The sequence below is a fragment of the Ammospiza nelsoni genome, chromosome 20 (genome assembly GCF_027579445.1).
Source record: "Ammospiza nelsoni isolate bAmmNel1 chromosome 20, bAmmNel1.pri, whole genome shotgun sequence".
Lineage (NCBI taxonomy): Eukaryota > Metazoa > Chordata > Aves > Passeriformes > Passerellidae > Ammospiza > Ammospiza nelsoni.
Window position 1 is genome coordinate 10,211,471 of NC_080652.1, and position 17,723 is coordinate 10,229,193.

Genomic DNA, 17,723 nt, shown 5'->3' on the forward strand with positions numbered 1-17,723 from the left:
CTTGTGTTTGCCCTGACACAGTAATTGTGGGGTTCCTGGTCCCTGTGGGACTGAAGAAGACAGAATCTGACCTTTTCCAAGGCTGATTTCCTGCAAAAACAAACACCACACCTGTGAACATTCCCTGCCCTGCTCAGGATCACAGGAAGTTACATTTTAGCCCTGACCTGCATGAATCCCCTGTGCTGGTGAGCTCAGTCTGGGCTCCAGGCCTGCCAGGGCGCTTTGTTTTGCATCCAGGCTGCCCAAACTGTGGTCATGGAGGGATAATCTGTTCCAAAGGTTGTCAGACATCAGGGTTTCAGAAATAGCAAGAAGAATTTGTCAGCTAATGTTCAGACCTGAGAGATCCTGCTGTCAGAATATTGATCTCAAATTCCTCCAGCTTCTCTTCTGTTGGGAGTTGGACCTGAATTTCAGAGTGCAAAATGTGCTTTTCCCAGATTGTTCCCTGATCTCCCCCCTACACCTTCCATTAGCAGTTCTGTGTACATGAGTCTCCCTTGTCATCCTGTCAACCCTCATGGTCTTTAAATAGTCTGTAGGCTCTGGGTGGTGATCACCACATTGTCCCTCTCCCTCTGCAAGCTGCTCCTGGAAAAGAGGACAGGAATTACTCTCTCATCCACTGCTTGTTCACAGTCCAATTTTAAAATCATCTCCTGCTTGTCTCATTTGCCAAGTCCATCAGACCATTATCCTGCCCAGCTCCCTGCCCTATTGAGCCCTCAGTGAGCAGCTTAGATTCCCCAATTCCCCTTGGAATCCCAGGGGGATCCTGCCTGGGCCCTGCTGGCAGCAAACCCAGACACAGCAGCATCACTGCTGAATTGGGCTGCACATAGGGAGATCCGTGTTCCTACTAAATTGTTTGGTTGCTATTTTTTCTCCTCGAGGGGAATTCCATTCATCCCCTTTCAGAAGAGCCTGTAAAACTCAGCCAGTCCCGAACTCCCAACAAATGTCCTTTAATAGTTTTGGATTTCAGCACAGAGGCCTCTGACTGTGTGTTCCTTTAATACGTTCACAACTCCCCTGGGAAAACTAAGCCAGGAAAAACCAACACTTTTTAAAGCCAGGCCTCCTGCTTTAAGGTTGTGTTTCTTTTCCTGCCATATATTCCCTTGCTCATCTCCACAGCTCCCACTTGCTTGTGCTTTGCATTGCCCATTCTCAACTCGGGTGTTCTCAGGTGTCCGAGAGGGGAGTGCTGCATCCTCTGCTTTCCATTTTGCTGGCTGAAGGAGCATAAAGGACTCTTAACATTCTCTGCAGTCGCCTCGCAGCTTGGCATACTGATCATTTCAATAATAAAGTGTTTCCTTTCATTCTCCAACAGTCAGGCCCCTGCCAGAGCCATAATTGTTCACAGATGACTCATTTTGGCTGCATGATCAAAACCAGGGAAAAGTGCTGTTTGCACAGGCTTTGAAACGTACAAGATGGGAAGAGATGTTCACGCTTGATATTTGTACCATATGTGCTTTCTAAATTTTATTATAGAACCTTTACATTTCAAAAGAGATTCTAGTCTTGTCCTGGGGATGATTTAGAAAGGAAAAGATAAGTAGAGTTTTGAGTTAGGCCAAGATTAGCAAAGACTGACTGTGTAGTTTGAGCTGTGAGGCTGCATCCTGGTGGGAGCTGTGCAGTGCAGAGGGGCTGTTGCTGCCCTGAGATAAATAGCTCTAGAAATAGCTCTAGATCTATGTATGGATATCTGTGCATTGCTTAGGGGCTGCACACTCACTGGTGTTCCGTATCAAAGTCCCACTGAACTCCTCATTCTTTCCAGCATTTGTTTGGAAATCCTGCATTCGGAGTTCCAGCAGGTGTTTGCATTTTCTTCCCCAATGAAAACCCCAGGGATGTCTGCACAGTGCTTGTGGTGCCCCATCCCAGTGCTGGGAGGGCTCTGCTCTGCCAGGTGCTGTTCCCTTCTCACAGAGTTCACCTCACATGTCCCCATTGGGAGGGCCAGCAAAGGGGTCAGCACCAATGTCTGGTTTAGGGGGGAGGAGAAGGACATGGGAGGATGATTCCTGCACTGCCATTCATCTCCAAGCATGAGCTGTGTCAATAAGAAGCTGCTCTTTGTGTCTCCTCCCAAAATCGCTTTGAGGCCACCCAGCTGTCTTAGATACAATACCAAACAAACTTTGCCTTCTTTGCATCAATGTGGTATTTTGACCAATGAATTGTACAAACCCTCCAAGCCAGCTCGTCCAAGGTGCTGCCATGTGGATGTGATGTTAGACTTGGTAATCCAGGAAAAATGAGTATATTGGAAGAATGAGGGATCTAAATTCAGTAGGAAGAGGAGTTTTAGTAGCTTTTTCTCTCTAAAAATGTAACAGGGGTATTAGTGGAATGGGAACATACAGACTCCATACACTTGTGAGTGGAAGATCTGTACAAAAAAGTAGGAAGAGAAGCAGAAAAAACCAATTTGAGCTGATGCTGCAATAGAGGAGCACTACTGGTCACTGTGTGCCTTGCTAGATATTTTCTGCTGTTTTTATTTGGAATGTCCTTTATCAGATCATCAGCCAGTTCCCTGCTCAGGGCTGGTGAGGACCCAGCAGGGTGAGAATTCCCAGCGTTGGATCCTGGCTCACGAGAGCTCAGGCACTGGAGGTGTTGGTGCCCTGAACTTCCACATTTCAAAACATCCCAGCCCTTGCTTTGCTCTTGGAGTGTTTTTCATATTTCTGTTGTTTGAAGGAGGCTCTCCACATTTTGCAATCAGCTGCTCTTGGACAATAACATCTCTCAGGGCAGCCCTGTGTTGTTGTGCCAAAAGGAAAAACGTAAATTTAAATAAACCACCCTCACAATGGTATTTAAAAACTGATTGCAGGATTTCCAGTCACTTTTGTAAAGCCCTCTTTAAAAACAATAGTTACGTTTTCATTTTTCAACTTGTTAACAGGGAACTCTTTTAAAACAGAGGGTGTTTTCTGTGCTACTCCGTCATGTCAGCCTGATAGGGAAGATGGCTAAAGATCATTCTTGCCAAAATATTCCTTGGATGAGTCATCTGATGCCAAAAAGCAAGTGAAACGAGCAACTATATTTGCAGTGGAGTTTGCAAATTATGTGGCAAGGAAAGGAAGAAAATAATCTGTCACATGAAAAATGAAGTTTAGATTGTGTGTATATAAATCAGTGATTTGTTATATGAGCGTGAGATCATTATCAGGCATTTAAACATGAATTGGAAGTGCCTAATCTATTAATTAATCAGGAAATAAGTTTTACATAGCATGTGTAATCAAGTTAATCTTTCATTTCACTTGCCAGCAGAGATGCTGCTGTCAGTGGATGTTGTCATGAGATTAAACACCCCAAGAGCTGATTCTTGCTGAGGGGGAGCCTCAGGTGTCCAGATGGCATCAGGAAGGGAAGGGAGGGGAGGGGAAGAGGCTGCTGCCCTGAGCCCTCAGCACTCCTGACACGGGGAGAAGTTCTCTGTGTGCTCTGGAGTTCCTGCAAAACCTCTTCTCCCCACCCTAGCTGAGAGCAGACTCAGCTTCCAGGCAGGCAAGGAGAGTGGTGCCCTGCAGGAGCTGCTGAAGGGTTTGTGGTTCCTTCCCTGACCGGTAGCACACCACACTGCAAAGCCACTGTAACAGAACTGAGGATAAACAGCTGAGCCTTCTGCTGATAAAACCCATAAATCTGGTGCAGAAAGGCACTGATGCCAGACTTTTATCAACTCCTTCCCTACAGCAACACAATAACAAGTTTACTGCTGAAAAAGTAAAAATCTTTTTAGGAGTTAATTTCTTTTGTTATATGAATATTTTGATTAAGGTCAATGCGGATTTTGTAGTTTATTACAGTATTTGTTATTACATCTAATAATTGGATTCCTAACCTAGAGGTGATGTGGGTTTTATTTAACTGTGCAGATGTGAAGGTAAAGATCATCATGTGGGCTCTCCTCCCACTGAAGGTTGGACCAGGTGAGATTTTGAGGTCGCTTTTGAGCCCCTCAAGAATCACAGCAGAGAACTGCCACAGTTTTGTCTTGGAGAAGGAAATGGGGGATCCTGGGAAAGCCAGAGCTGAAGCTACTCTGTTAATCACTCAATGAATCACTGCTAACATTTTATTTTAGTAATGAGGGATATTTGGGAAGAATAGTCCTGCTTAAACAAATATTTCCTGCCAGCAGCTCAGCGTGGAAGACACGGTGCTGGGAAGTGTTGTGCAGCTCCCAGTTACGTCTGAGGCCTTTGTTTGATTTAGGGATTTGTACAAAGTTTTTGTTTTCAGTTTGGAATTTTTGCTGTACAGTGGAGACTTCACACTCCTGGGTTTTTCCTGCTGTTGAAAGGAGCAGGCTGCTCTGAGGCACTGCATGTTTGATTCTGGTAGAAGTTTCTTCTTCCATTGCATTGGACTCCATGTGTTTTAATTGCTTCGTTAGGTCTGTTGAAATTTAGCACAAGTCTTTAGATGGATTTTGGCTTTGTAAATTTTATTAGCATCATTAGCAGTCAGGTCATAAACCAGTGTACCTGAGCGGAGTGTTGTGTGTCAGCAGAGCAAGTGAAGTGATTTTGTTGTGGTCTCCCCCAGCTGCTGTGAGAAGCTGATGTTCTTTAGCTCCATTGTTCTGCTGGGAAGTGGGCAGGAAATGTGAAATGTGCCGTGCTCTGAGTCAGCCTCGGTGTTTCTGCCCCGTCCCGAGTTCACGGTGGGTGCAGGAAACGTCTCCAGGCTCTCAGACACGCCGGCTCTGAGAGACCCTTCCCCTGTGCCCCCCTGTAACACACACACAGCTTTGGCCTCCTGCTTTGGCCTCCTCAGAGCCAGCCTGCTGTGAATTCCCACCACCGAGGAGCTGCAGAAATTTAAACGTTATCTAAAACTCTGCTTGTTGGGAATTGGAGGTGTCATTCCCTTACTTCCTTTTCAGATAGGGATATCTGAGAAATTCTTTTATTCACATTTTAAAAATACATTATGGCTCTCCCTTAAAGAAAGTCAGGACATTATTTATTAGAAGCAAATAACCGACTTCCCCACTTGATATTGGGCACATTCCTTGGATTTTTTATTTTACCTGAATGAAAAAGAGGAAGTTTGTGTGTTTTAAGTACATTCGACTGAGCAAGTACTTGCAGAAGCAAATATGCAGAAGTGTCTGTGCTCTGGTGGACAAAAGATACTGTAGGAAAAAAAGATAATTATGTTTAATACTTCTTCATCCTGTAGCATCTGAAGTTAAATCCTTCAGAAACATTGTTAAGTGAGAGAGACAGAGCCAAGCTGGGGAAACTGGAACACAACTCCCAACCATTTATTTATACTTTTATATAGGGCTGCTTTCTCTTGTCATACAGTTCATAGTGCCTCATTAGCCTCTCCTGCTTCGTGGTCACCTGTATGAGTGTTTCTGAAGGTACCTGGCTGATTAAAAATAAAAATCTCTGAGTGTTCCCACCTCACATTCCCTCAGAGCTTGGGGAGATCCCCAGCAGCCGCCTCTGCCGCATCCCCAGAGCTCTGAGCATGAGTCACCTGGCTCCACTTAAACAAAATCAAACCTTCCCCTTTCAGATCTTCTAAATTTGGGTGAGCTTTTAAAATGGTTTTCTTTAAACTTTCATTTCCATCAGTGCCTTTTTTTTTTTTTTCTATTGGGAATGACAAAAGCAAATTGGATAGGCCGTTTTAAAGATATTTCTAGTGATAAAAGCATAATTGTGAAAGATTCTCTTCAGAGCTTTCATCCCAGTTATTATGACACAGAATTGCAGAGAGACACCTGAATATTTGGGTTCTCATCTACAGCGTATCTTTAACCAAACCTCAGTATTTTCAGCCTTTCCCATCACTGTGTTCTGGATGTGCTCAGCTCCTTTTGGGAGTTGAATCAGCGGCACAGGACGAGTCTCTGCTCATCTGGAAAACAGTTGGAGTTGTCCCTGTATTTTTATTTTTTTATGTACCCAATATGCAGAAGATGATTCTGGCTAGGAAGAGGAGGCAGATGGGCAGCACGTGGAGGCTTTGCCTTGGTGCGGGATGTGCAGGGTGTGCACAGAGCGATGTCCCCCTGCCGGGGCCAGGAGCCCCCGCTGTCCAGCTGGGATCTGCCTCCTTGACCTGAACTTGTCGCTGCCCTCCCGAGTGCTCATTCCTGCACTGCCTGAAAGCTGGCGCCGAATTCCTCACGTGTGGCCTCAAAACCAGGCATGGACTTCAGGCAAGAGCGAGCCTTGGGTTTCCTCCTGGACGGGCCTTTCTCGGCTGCCACACAGCGCTGATGTTTTCCATGGCTGTGGAAATGTGCGAAACCCTAAAATCGGGGAGGATGGCTGGTGCTGGGAAAGGGACTCCTGTCCTGGTGCAGTTGCTGAATTGGAGCAGTTTCTGCCTGTTGTTACTGGAGGTACAAGACAGGATAATCCAGGGAAGTTTTCCAGCTCCTGCTGAAGCTCCTGCTCCGGGGGAACGGGGCTCATCCACAGCCAAGCCCGTGGCTGGTCATGAGACACCACAAAGATAAATTTGCACAGAAGTCTGGGAAAAATGACAACTGAGGACACAACACAGAGTTATTGTGGAGATGTTGTTTTGCAGCTCATCCCACTCGGATGAGGTTTCTCTGTTACCTGCCAGCCTGGGAGAAGCAGCAGCCACACATTCAGTTCTTGGCCACCATTCTGGGGCTCTGAAATGTTTTCTGTCACTTCCTTCAGAGTCATTTTTGTGCCATCAAGCGAAGGAGCTTAGGTGCAGGACTCTGGACAATTCACTTTTGACCTTTTGAAGCAGTAAAGGTGGAGTGAAATGTTTTATCTGTTTAATATATATATATGTAGTTTTATTTTCTTCCATGGCTTAAAGTGTTAATTTTGCCCATTGAAATGTAATTTTATGGAGCAATATGAGCCGGAGGCAGAATCTTCTATGCCATCAGGACCCAAATGGTAAATAGGCCCTTTCTCTAATTTGTGGGATGTGCTATAACTCAGTTTGAATGTTGAAAGGAAATGGGCCTCCAGGGGAGTCTGGAGCTCTGTTCATTCAACTTCTAATTAAAGTTTTCCCCTCTCAAATTTCACTTTATTTTCCGGGGGTTTTGCTCCATGATGATTATTACCATGTGTCCCATGGCCAGGAAATCATTATCCCCTTCCCCAGCGCAGCCTCTCCGATCCCTCCCCACAGATGAGCGGGCTCGGGGCAGGCAGAGCGGCCGGAGCCGCGCCGGGAGCCGGGAATCCTTCCAGGACACTCTGACCAGATGTCTGGCGGACAGGATCCAGTCCAGGATTTCCTCCAGCCTATGCTTCACGTTTCAGGAGCCCAGGCCAGCTCTGGCTTCCTATTCCTACTCCAGCAGCCTTATCTTTTTGGGGGCAGGAGTTGTTAGCACAGTTTATCTTGCTCGCTTGGAGTCCTCCCTCGGCTGAGACATGCACTCCGGTGCCGCCTGCTTTTTTCCCCCCCCCTCTCTCCCTTTTATGTTTTCTTCTTGTTGTTTTTCTTTTTAAATGTGTCAAGTGAAGAGTTCCTCTTCCCCCCTCTCCCTTTCCCCTCCAAAGAACCACCCTCCAGTTCATTAAAACGCTGGGACTGTTTTGCTCCTGTACCAGAGGGGAGAGCGAACCCGTGCCTGCATGTGTGTGTGTATAAAATAGATCCAAAAATGTCCATGAACAGCAGGAAAAGTTCTGGGAGACCGTCCTACTACTACCGACTGCTCCGGAGGTCCCGACTGCAGAGACAGCGCAGCCGATCCCGCAGCCGGAACAGGCTTAGCAGGGGTAATTGCGAGCTCTTTCCTTGCCGTGCTCTGCCCGCTGCCGTAGGTAGGTGAGGATGAGGATGAGGATGAGGGTGAGGGTGAGGATGAGGATGAGGATGAGGATGAGGGTGAGGGTGAGGGTGAGGATGAGGATGAGGATGAGGATGAGGATGAGGATGAGGATGAGGATGAGGATGAGGATGAGGATGAGGATGAGGATGAGGATGAGGAGGGGCGCTGGCCCCGCGGCCCGGGAGCGGCCCGGGCTCTGCACAAGGTCGGTGTGCGCGGGACTGGGGCCAGCGTGGCTGCTCTAACCCCGTGTGCTGCTCTAACCCCGGCTTCCCAGCTAACCAGGCTCAGTCTGCGCTCTGCCATTGAGGGAGCTGCCTCTCCCAGTGTCTGGAGGCCTCACTGATGCTTGCAGAGCTTTGGAAAGCCGTGCTGAGGAGATGGGCTCTCTCTGCAGAGATGTATGTCTGGATTCTTGTTCTTCATGAGCCGAGGGTCACCAGGGGCTGGAGATGACAAAGCTGAGAACAGTTTAGGGGTAGGATTTTCCAAAGAGCCTAAAGATTGTGCTCCTGAGGCATTGCAGAAACCTGTGGGACTTGAAGCCCCAAATCACTTTGCACTTTAAAAAATCCTGCTCTAAAAGGGCTTATTTGTCCTCAGCAGCAGGAGGGAGGTCCACAGGGGGATGTTTCTGTAGGGCACAGGCAGCCCATTCCTTCTACTGGAGGCAGCAACTGACCCAGTTGCATTTTTAAAACCAGCTATTCTGCCTTTCTCTTTCTTCTGCTGTGAAATAACTGTTTATTGGTTATTTTCCCTGTTGTTAAAGCAGCCAAAAAGTGGGAGTATGTGAGTGTTTTCCTATTGAATTTTTTCAGAGGAGGGGAGAGGGTTGTGTTTGCCCTGCAGTCTGGCAGTCCTGGTGTATTTATCATGCTGTGAGCCTAATCAAAGCCATTAACTGAAAACATTTCCCCTTTTCTGTTATTGTGTGAATAAAAAGCACAACTGCAACTTTGCATCAGGTGTCTGTGCAAATCCAGGCTTGGACTTATCCCAATGCAGTTAATTCTGATTTATGGAGCAGATTTTAAACTTTACTCTAGTACTGTAAGATTTAGCTCAGTGCAATGTCCTCTTTCCTCTTTTCCTGGCACTCAGGACAATTTTAAGGATTTTGAATCATTGCTGAGAAAACAATAGGAAGCTAAATGAGTCCTTGAGCTTCAGCTTTTCCTTCAGACAGTGGTTTTCTTTGCATGATTTTTTTGTTGTTTTGCCTGTCAGGGAGGAGTGTTTGTAAACTCCCAAACACGTCCCAGTTCCCTTTCCCTCTTTGTTTGTGTGCTGTGCAAAACCAAAATATTTTACTGTCATTTCAGTTACTGTGACAAACTAAATGTGTTCAGTTTCGTTTAGGTAACCCAAAGTGAACTTAATGGCATCATTTGTCAGGAACACAAGGAATACTCAGGCCGATTTGATGGAATTGGGAATCAGCCTGAAAGTTTGTAAGAAATTGGATTTGAACCGGCTGAAATCTTGTTGCTGTTGATCTCTCCTGGAGAATTTTGTGTTGTCTGTGGGATCCCTGCCTCTCAGCAGTGGCTGAGCTCCTCTTATCTGTACATCTGAAAGGGATTTGCAAAGCTGGATGAGAATTTTCTCTTTGTTTTTGGTCTGTTTCTGTTGTGCAGTGGTGGTGTCACACAGCAGGTCAGGGGGGGCTTGTCCAGTCTGGGCAGAGATGGAAGTGCTGCAATAATGCAGCAGGAATACTTCCCTTAACAGTTTTGTTCCCACTGGAAGAATGATGAACTGTGGAGGTCTGGGGGCTCCAGGAGCAGCAGGAAAACTCAGGCTGGGGTTGCACAGCTCTGGGAGGGCTGAGACCCAGTTTGGGAAATGGATTTTGCTTCCTGAGGTACAGAGAGAGCCACTCCCTCAGGAAAGAGCTGCTCTGGTGCTTCCAGCTGGGCAAAGTGAGCAGAGTTTGCATTTTGTGTGCAAGGATCTGAGGGAGGGAGGAAGAGCTTTGTGTTGGGACTCCAGCTGGAGCCAGCCTGCTTCAGTGTGCAGAAAAATGTCCAGGACTCAGAGCTGTTGGCAGTGACAGCAGCTTGTTCAGTGGTTCATGTGATGGCACCCTCTGTTCTGGAGCTCTCTGGTCAGCCCTGGTGCCTCTAACACATCCATCACATGTCAGTGTGTCCGTCACTCTGTCCCTTTGGGGCCCAGGCTGCAATATCTGACCAGTGGCACTGCTGGGGAGGGCAAAGCCAGGCAGGAGGGAAAGGCTGCTCTGAGGAGGCTGATGAGATCCTGCCTCCAGCACGTTTAAACTGTGCCTGTTGGGAGTGGGTAAAGCAGACAGGCTTCACTGCACTGCAAATCTCTGCTGGAAGGAGAACAGTGCCTGAAACCCCCAGCTCTGCTCTCACAGAGAGTCAGGACGTGCTGCAGGTAAACATCAGTTAGATAAAAATCTACCTGCAGAACCCCTGGAGCATCTGTTCAGCTCAGAGGTGTGTGGGACTGCAGGAGGAATCATGGCAGTAATTATAATTACTCCCAGGTGACCCATGTGATGCAGTGGAAGGTACTTGGGAGGCAGAGAGGGGAGAAGGAGAATTTGCGGTGACAGCAGCACCTGCTTGTGGCTGCACTTGGGTCTGTGGCTTTCTTCAGGATCCCTCCGTGCTGCTCCTTATTCATGGACACCATGAAGGGATGGGGGTCAGTGGGAAGGGTTCTGAAATTCCCTTTGCTGACAGAAATCGCTCACGGTTCTGCATTCCCAGTCCCATCTCTGAGCCAATTGCAGCTTTGGCTTCAGGGCTTTCTTGTGTAAAACTCAGCAGGAAATCAGCTGGCATCAAAGCCCTGAGAATTTGAGAACATTGGAGTTCCTGATCTTGAAGGTTTAGTGTTCCTGATCCTTCTGCCTCTGACAGCCTCAGACACAAATGTCTTGCTCTGTGTTCTGTTTATCACAGATGCTTTTCAAGGTCTTTTATGAAAAGGATTTTTATTAAACAGACTTTCTTCTTCCTTTCCTTTGATGGCAGCTGTGAAGAGAAAACTGACTGATCTTCAGCAAAACCCAGAATTTCAGTGCACTGAACACTGAGCTGCAAGGCCAAGGTCAGGCTGGGTTTTTTGCTCAGCACAGGCTATTCAGATACACATCTGTTGAAAACAGCTGGAATTTAGTCTTTGTCTCTCTTTGATGAAATCAAAACCTTTTAAGTGATAAATGAGAGATCAGCTTATACCCAAATAATCAATACCTTGGAGGTTCAGGCACTCCCTTGGGACAAAGGAAGCAGAGATTGGAAAATTGTCCCAGCATGTCCCAGAGTGACATAACAACTAAGGAGGTTTTATTATATTTAAAGCCAACTGATATTGCGCTCACCTCCCACTAATCTTTCCTAGCTGAAAATCTGTTCTGCAGCACATTAACTAAAAGGGATGTTGGACAAGGAATGCCAGCTGGAATTTCTCCCTCTCCACCTCTGCAGGACTTTGTTTTTCTTTTAAGGGCTGGGAGCAGGCAAGTGAGGAGCCCAGTAATAAATATTAGCAATAGGCTTGGGTTTGTTTTTTTTTTTTCCAAGGGTGGTGTCTTTTAAATGCCAGGAAAAGGAGACCTTCCTGCTTTGCACTTTTTAATGATCATTACTTTGTTTTTCGAGTCTCTTTTGTGGCATTTTCTGTTTCACCACAGAAGTCTTGCAGCCTTTGTGGCTTTCATTGAAATTTTAACAGCATGGCTGACAGATGCCCATAGAAAAGATATGCAAAATGTTTAAAGCTGTGCTGTTTATAGGAAATATTCACTGACAGCTGTGCTATTTTTAGCACCACCAGTGCTCCAGCTGAGACTTTGCTGTATTTGTTCAATGCTTCATTGTCTAGTAAAAATCGAGACTAAATTTAATGACTTGGGAAGTGGTGTGTGGAGGAATTCTGGAATTGTTTTGATATTAAGCAACGCTTAAATCTCAGAATCCCTTTAATAAGCAAAAATTTAGAGTGAATTTATTGCAGGCAAATTTATTGGACTGACCTTTCAGCAGGAAGGAGGTGGCAGCAGTGCCTTGACTCCCTTTGCTCCTACAGCAAACCCTGACCTGCCCCACCTCCTCCAGCAATGCAGGAACATCCACACTCAGTGAGTGTTCTCTGAGAAATTCCTACGAGATCAAAAATGAATCCAGTTGTAAAAGTTCCCCTGGGAAACCCCAGTGGGACTCTCTCAGGAGCACTGTCACTTTTTGCCCATCTCTTCTTTTATCTCTGTTTGCAGCCCTCTCCTCCTGGCAGTCCCATCCTTTCCCCTGACAGAGTTCCTGAGAGGGGCTGACTGCTCTGCAAGGAGTGAAGGAGCAGATTTGCTCTCGAGTAATGCACAATGAGTTTTTATCTACAAGCTGTGGGTACTAAATGAGAAAGAGGTTAAAAACCCTGGTCTGAGTCCAAACTAGAATTGCTTCCAAAAACATGCTTCGAGGGGTTTCAGCAGACTTTTCATGATCACTCATGTATTAGAGCAAGTTTGTCTCCTTACAGCTGTGGCAGTCCAAACAATTTAGACACAGAGCTGCCTTTTAAAGCTTTTAAACCTGTATTTCCCTTGAAGGTCTTCTAGTGTGCCACTAATCCCCTAAGTTATTGCACTGAAGGCACTCTCTAATCCTTTAATTCACTCTGCTCTCAATAGAGATGGGAACGAGCTGGGTCAGGGAACATTCTCATTTGGGCTTTATCAGTTTTGCTTTTTTCAGCTCAGACACTTCTGAGCGTGGTTTGCTTTCCTTTGCAACACTCCAGAGAGTATTTTAGAGTCAGACACAAATTGTTTGTGTGTTTGTGTACATGCTTGTGAAAGAAGGTGGACAGAACTCCTGACTCCTGTCACTGGTTTGTGCAGCCCCGGGGTCAGGCTTTTACTCTGAGTTCCCTCAGGCCCCTTTGGGAATCAGAGAATGGAAAAATGGATGGTTTTTTGAGAACTGTGAACCATTCCCCATTTAGATCTGGTGAGGGTCAAGGAGCAATGTCAGCCACAGGTAATTTCTGGAAGCTTTTTTCCCCCAGACCTACACAGGAGAGAGATTCTGACTAATGTTTCTTGGTGCTGAAGGTAAAGCTTTGAGGTGATGAGCAATGCCAGACAAGTGTTGTGGTTTTACTAATAAGCATAAACTCTAGAAGACTTGTTAGAGCAACACATGGCCTGAATTTTGCAGGTTTGTGCTGCCCATTGGTTTTTTCCTTGCATGAGGGGCATGTTCTTATTGTAGGTCTGGTTTGGAGAGCCAGGCTGGGACCACGAGCAGCTCCCAGAGGCTCATTAGGAATCCCAGGCTCTCACACTGCTCCAGAAGTTCATCTTAAGTTGAGCATTGAAGCATTCAGTTGGATGAAAAACATGCCCTGCAATTGTATGGACTTGGAGAACACTGACAGCAATAAAGACAACCAAAGTTTTGCTTCGTTAACATTTGCACTGAAAGAGGAACCCTCAGATGCTGAGCACTTAATGTTTCCTTTTGAAGAAACCAATTTATGTGAAGTGCAAGTTGCTTTTGTACCTTACATGCTCATATTTTTGGTTTCTTACAGCATTTCTGCATCACTGAATTTCTTTTAGAGTCAGAGATCAAGCTTGGGCTTGTTCTGAAGTACCCAAATGTGCTAATAGGGGGACTGATGTAAAATTTGGCGTCTGGAGTTAAATTACAGGATGCTTCTTGAGCTTCTTGGTTTCTATAGGAACAAGTAATAGTCATCCTTCATGATTAAGCAGTGTCCATGGTAACCAAACGAGCAAGTTTTAAATGAAAGATCTTTTCCCTTTACATTTTTAGCAGTCAAAGGTTACCAATTATTACCTTTATACCCTTAGACAAGAACATATTTTGATGGGGCTGGTGTGTTTGAAGTGAGAACATTTGGTGTTCATTTACATAACTCTGTTTCTAGGATCAGCTAAAAGTCTGGTGAACACCAAAAGGAAATTTCAGAGAGTGGGGTGGGGTGCATGAACCCTCCCAGGAGGGTGAATGTTGGTCACTAAATTGCTGAATTGCTCTGCAGGGTTGCAGTGTTGCTGTTCAAGTGCCCATTTGCTCCTCTGGGTGACTGCAGGGCAGTTCTGGAGGGAGAAATCCCAATACAGAGCTGGCATATTTTTTAGGATGGAAAATGCAAATGTCAGTGTTGGTGTAGGTAAGAACATTCTCCTGCTCCCTCCTGTTTCAAAAATAGGTTGGGAAGTGAAAACACGACTGGTTTTTAATGTTCCTTGTCTCTCCTTGGCACTGGTGTTGTTTGCTTGAAAACTGCAGAGTGAGTGTGCAGCTGCCACCTGCGAGTGTTTGCAGAGCAGGTTTGTGGGAGAGGAGCAGAAATACCCACCCACCCCCAGAGGAAATAAAAGGATCAGTCACAATAAATTAGGATTTACATTCCACAATTTCTAATAGTGAAACAATTGCTGAGAGAGTCTGAGCAGCCAGAGGAGAGATGGATGGGGAACAGCAGTGAGCAGAGATGGGATCTCAGCAGTGCCTTGGCACAGGGGGCATTGCCCAGGTGTGCAGAGCTGCTGTGCCTGACACAGCTGTGCACACACTCACATCCACACACAGCAGAGGCACATCTGTGCAAAGGATACCACTCATTTTATAGGCATTGTCTTCTATTAATGCCTGTGAAGTGCAGGAGACTTGTTTCTGTTAGCCAGGGGAACTCTGAGGCCTCCTGCATTAATGTTTGGAAAACCAGAAAATCCCTCTCAGCTCTCCCTAACCCTGCCCCCAATCCCTGACATGAACTGGAGGAACAACAGGGGTTCCAGACTTTGCTGTCACTGCTGCTTTGAGTTGCTTCCTCATGACAGATATTGTATTTTGGTGGGCACAAAAAAATCACTGCCATCCATTATTTAAAATCCAGTATTCTTCTGTGTTTCCAGTGAAACTGTCTCCTAAATATCCAGTGTTAGATCCCAGCCTTCTGCTTTTGTGAGCAGAGTTAAAGTTCCTTGGCTGTTGAGACAATCTGAGGTGGGTGAGCAGGCTCTGGGCATTGAGACTCTCTGAGGCTGCTGTGACAGCCACATGCACCATGTGAAATTCAAACCTTAATGTTTGGTCTATTATGCAGATGGATGTGAACAGAGATACGTGTGTGACCCCATTTATCTCTCTAATGAAGTGCCATCAATAGAACATCTGTTTCTTTGCTGCAGAAGATGAAACCTCTGATGAATCATGCTTATAAATTAAGTATTTATTTATTTAATTTGCATTTTACCAGTACAGACCTGTTCCAGCAGCCACTGTGCAGGGCTGGAAGAATGGCCTGGGAATGAGCTGTGGGAAGTTTCCATTTCTCCTGAGGGTATCTCATGTGAAGGGAGCTGTTCAGGCCTGCTCAGCTCAGCTGTCCAGGGCACTCCTGGGGAGAGCCCCTGCCAGGCAGGGGACAGAGCCACCCTGTCCTGGGTGCTGTGTCCAGGTGACACCTCCAGAGACAGGGACAGGAACTGCAGAGCATGGAACTTTCTCCTTGCCCTCAGATTGCCTCTGTGGATAAAGTGCTGCAGGAAAGCTCGTGGTGACAGAGCAGAATCTTTGCAGGAAGGTTCAGCATGATGGATGAGCCTAATTTAAATCTTCCCAGAGCTGACTCCTTGTTCTCCACACTCCGTGTTGCTTGTCTTTATCATCACAAGGGAGGAAGCTGATGTTCCACTTCACTTTATCATCCTTTCCACTTTAACCAGGGTATTGGCAGTCACCACAGTCTGGCCCCCAACCAGGATAGAATTTCAGCTTTTTCTGATGTATTTTTTAAGTCTGAGCTTGATTTCAATTTCGCCCTGGAGAAAAAGCTCCTAATGATATGCCGTTAGCAGAGGAGGAATTTGTTCTGTGGATATCATAGCAGAGCAATATAAATATCATACATATTTTATTTTAGAGACTAATAATGAAAGAATAAAAATACCAGCTATATATACACATATCTAGTTAAAAAATACCAGACAGTAAAACAGAGTTTGTGCTGTGGGCTGCTCAATCAGCATGATTTGCTGTTTATCTTCAGAAAGGGAGGGTCATTTTCTGGATGCCTTCAGTTCTGTCCCTGGCACAGGTCTGGATGCACACAGATCTGATCTGGTCTCCAGGCTTTTAGCACTCAGAAGCTGCTGAATTTTCAGACCTCTCACAATGAGAATTACCTCAGCTTTCCTTTCCCATTAGTGCTATTCTTTTCTTTCCCTTTTTCCCTTGGAGAGGGACTTTCCTTTGACAAGTAGGTTTAATCTGTCTCCTCAGGATGTGTTCACCTGGATTTCTGGAGGGCAGGACTTGCCCTGGTCTCTGTCAGAGTGCCTGGCTGTGCTGGGATGGCTCCAGAGCAGGGAAAGTGCAGGGAAAGTACAGGGAAGGCACAGGGAAGGAGCAGGGAAAGCACAGGGAAAGCGCAGGGAAGGAGCAGGGAAGGAGCAGGGAAAGAGCAGGGACAGCTCAGGGAAGGAGCAGGGAAAGCGCAGGGAAAGCGCACGGAAGGCGCACGGAAAGCACAGGGAAAGCACACGGAAAGCGCAGGGAAAGCGCACGGAAAGCGCACGGAAAGCGCACGGAAAGCGCAGGGAAAGCGCACGGAAAGCGCACGGAAAGCGCACGGAAGGCGCACGGAAGGCGCACGGAAAGCGCACGGAAGGCGCACGGAAAGCGCACGGAAGGCGCACGGAAATCGCACGGAAAGCGCAGGGAAAGCGCACGGAAGGCGCACGGAAGGCGCACGGAAAGCGCACGGAAGGCGCACGGAAGGCGCTCGGAGCTCCGCTGCCCATCAGTGCCCCGCAGCCGCGGCACAGCCGGAGGATTCCCCGCGCTGCAGCTGGGCCAGCCAAGGGCCTCCAGCTCCACCTAGTGAGGCACCGGGGCCGCGGCTGGCACACACAGCCCGACCCCGCTGCTGGGCCGGGCACGGCGGCTCCCCCCGGGCTGGGGGCACGGAAATCCCAGCTCAGCTTTCCCGGAGAGAGGGGCACCGGCAGCCGGCAGCCAGAGCCCCAGAAAGGCAAGAGAGGAGCCTTTGCTGCTTGCGCACATCAGAAAGCACCGAGGCAGATGCAGGGAGAGGAGTTCTCTTACTGGGTAATAGAGAAAATAGAGGAATAGATACATATCAAGTACTCAGAAAAATAGCAGAGCTTTTTCAGTCCTAGATTCAAGAGCCATTAATAGCACTGGCTCAGAGCACGATGAGGAATATTAAATCCATGATATCCAGGAATCTGCCACAGAGATGAGGGGAGAGCCATTAAAGTGCACAGTGTGCCGTGGCAGAGGTCAGTGTCACTCCAAATCATTATTTAAGAAAGAAAAAGCTCTTCTTTCAGGAGTTCTTAGTCCCACTTTGAGAGAAGATGGTAACAGGTTTTAGCTGAGGGGACCAGTTTTCACTGATGTGAAACCATCAGTGTGTTCTGATGTTTTCTGGGATTTGTTTTCTCTATTCCAGCCACTTCTAACAAGGCTCTTCAGTTCACACAACTGTCCCAGCCACCGTTCTTGGAGCTGCAGAGAATTGTGTGGCTCTAAGTGGTGCTTCAGGTGTGCTTTGCTGCTTTTAGGCAGGGGCACAGTCATCAGAAACACACAGAACGTGGTGCTTTTGTACCACTGGAGTCACCTGAGAGGGAAACAAAGGCACTGGTAAGAAGCTGGCTCAGTTTGGTGTCATTGCTGTAGGTATAGACTCAGTTGTTTAATTCGAAGTGTTTGGTGCCAGAGTGTAGCCCAGAAGGCAAGTAATCATCCCAATTTATTTTTTTGTTCTGTATGTAAACAGTTAGATAAGGGAGAGGGGTTTTTACCAGCTGTAGTTCTGTAAACAGCGTCCTTAATTGTCT

At 46.8% G+C, this 17,723-nt stretch overlaps 1 protein-coding gene across 4 annotated transcripts in view; it reads left to right on the forward strand.

Annotated features, from left to right (window-relative positions):
• DAB2IP (DAB2 interacting protein) overlaps positions 1-17,723 on the forward strand; it is a 154,714-nt gene that overhangs the window by 22,223 nt on the left and 114,768 nt on the right. The window contains exon 1 of one of the 4 annotated variants that reach the window (XM_059486169.1): positions 7,464-7,832. The exons of 2 other annotated variants lie outside the window; for them this stretch is intronic. In XM_059486169.1, the coding sequence (XP_059342152.1) occupies positions 7,670-7,832 (163 nt within the window). In that variant the 5' untranslated portion in view covers positions 7,464-7,669. Of the gene's footprint in view, positions 1-7,463; positions 7,833-17,723 lie in introns of those variants that run through there. One more of the 4 variants, XM_059486170.1, reaches the window with a different exon arrangement.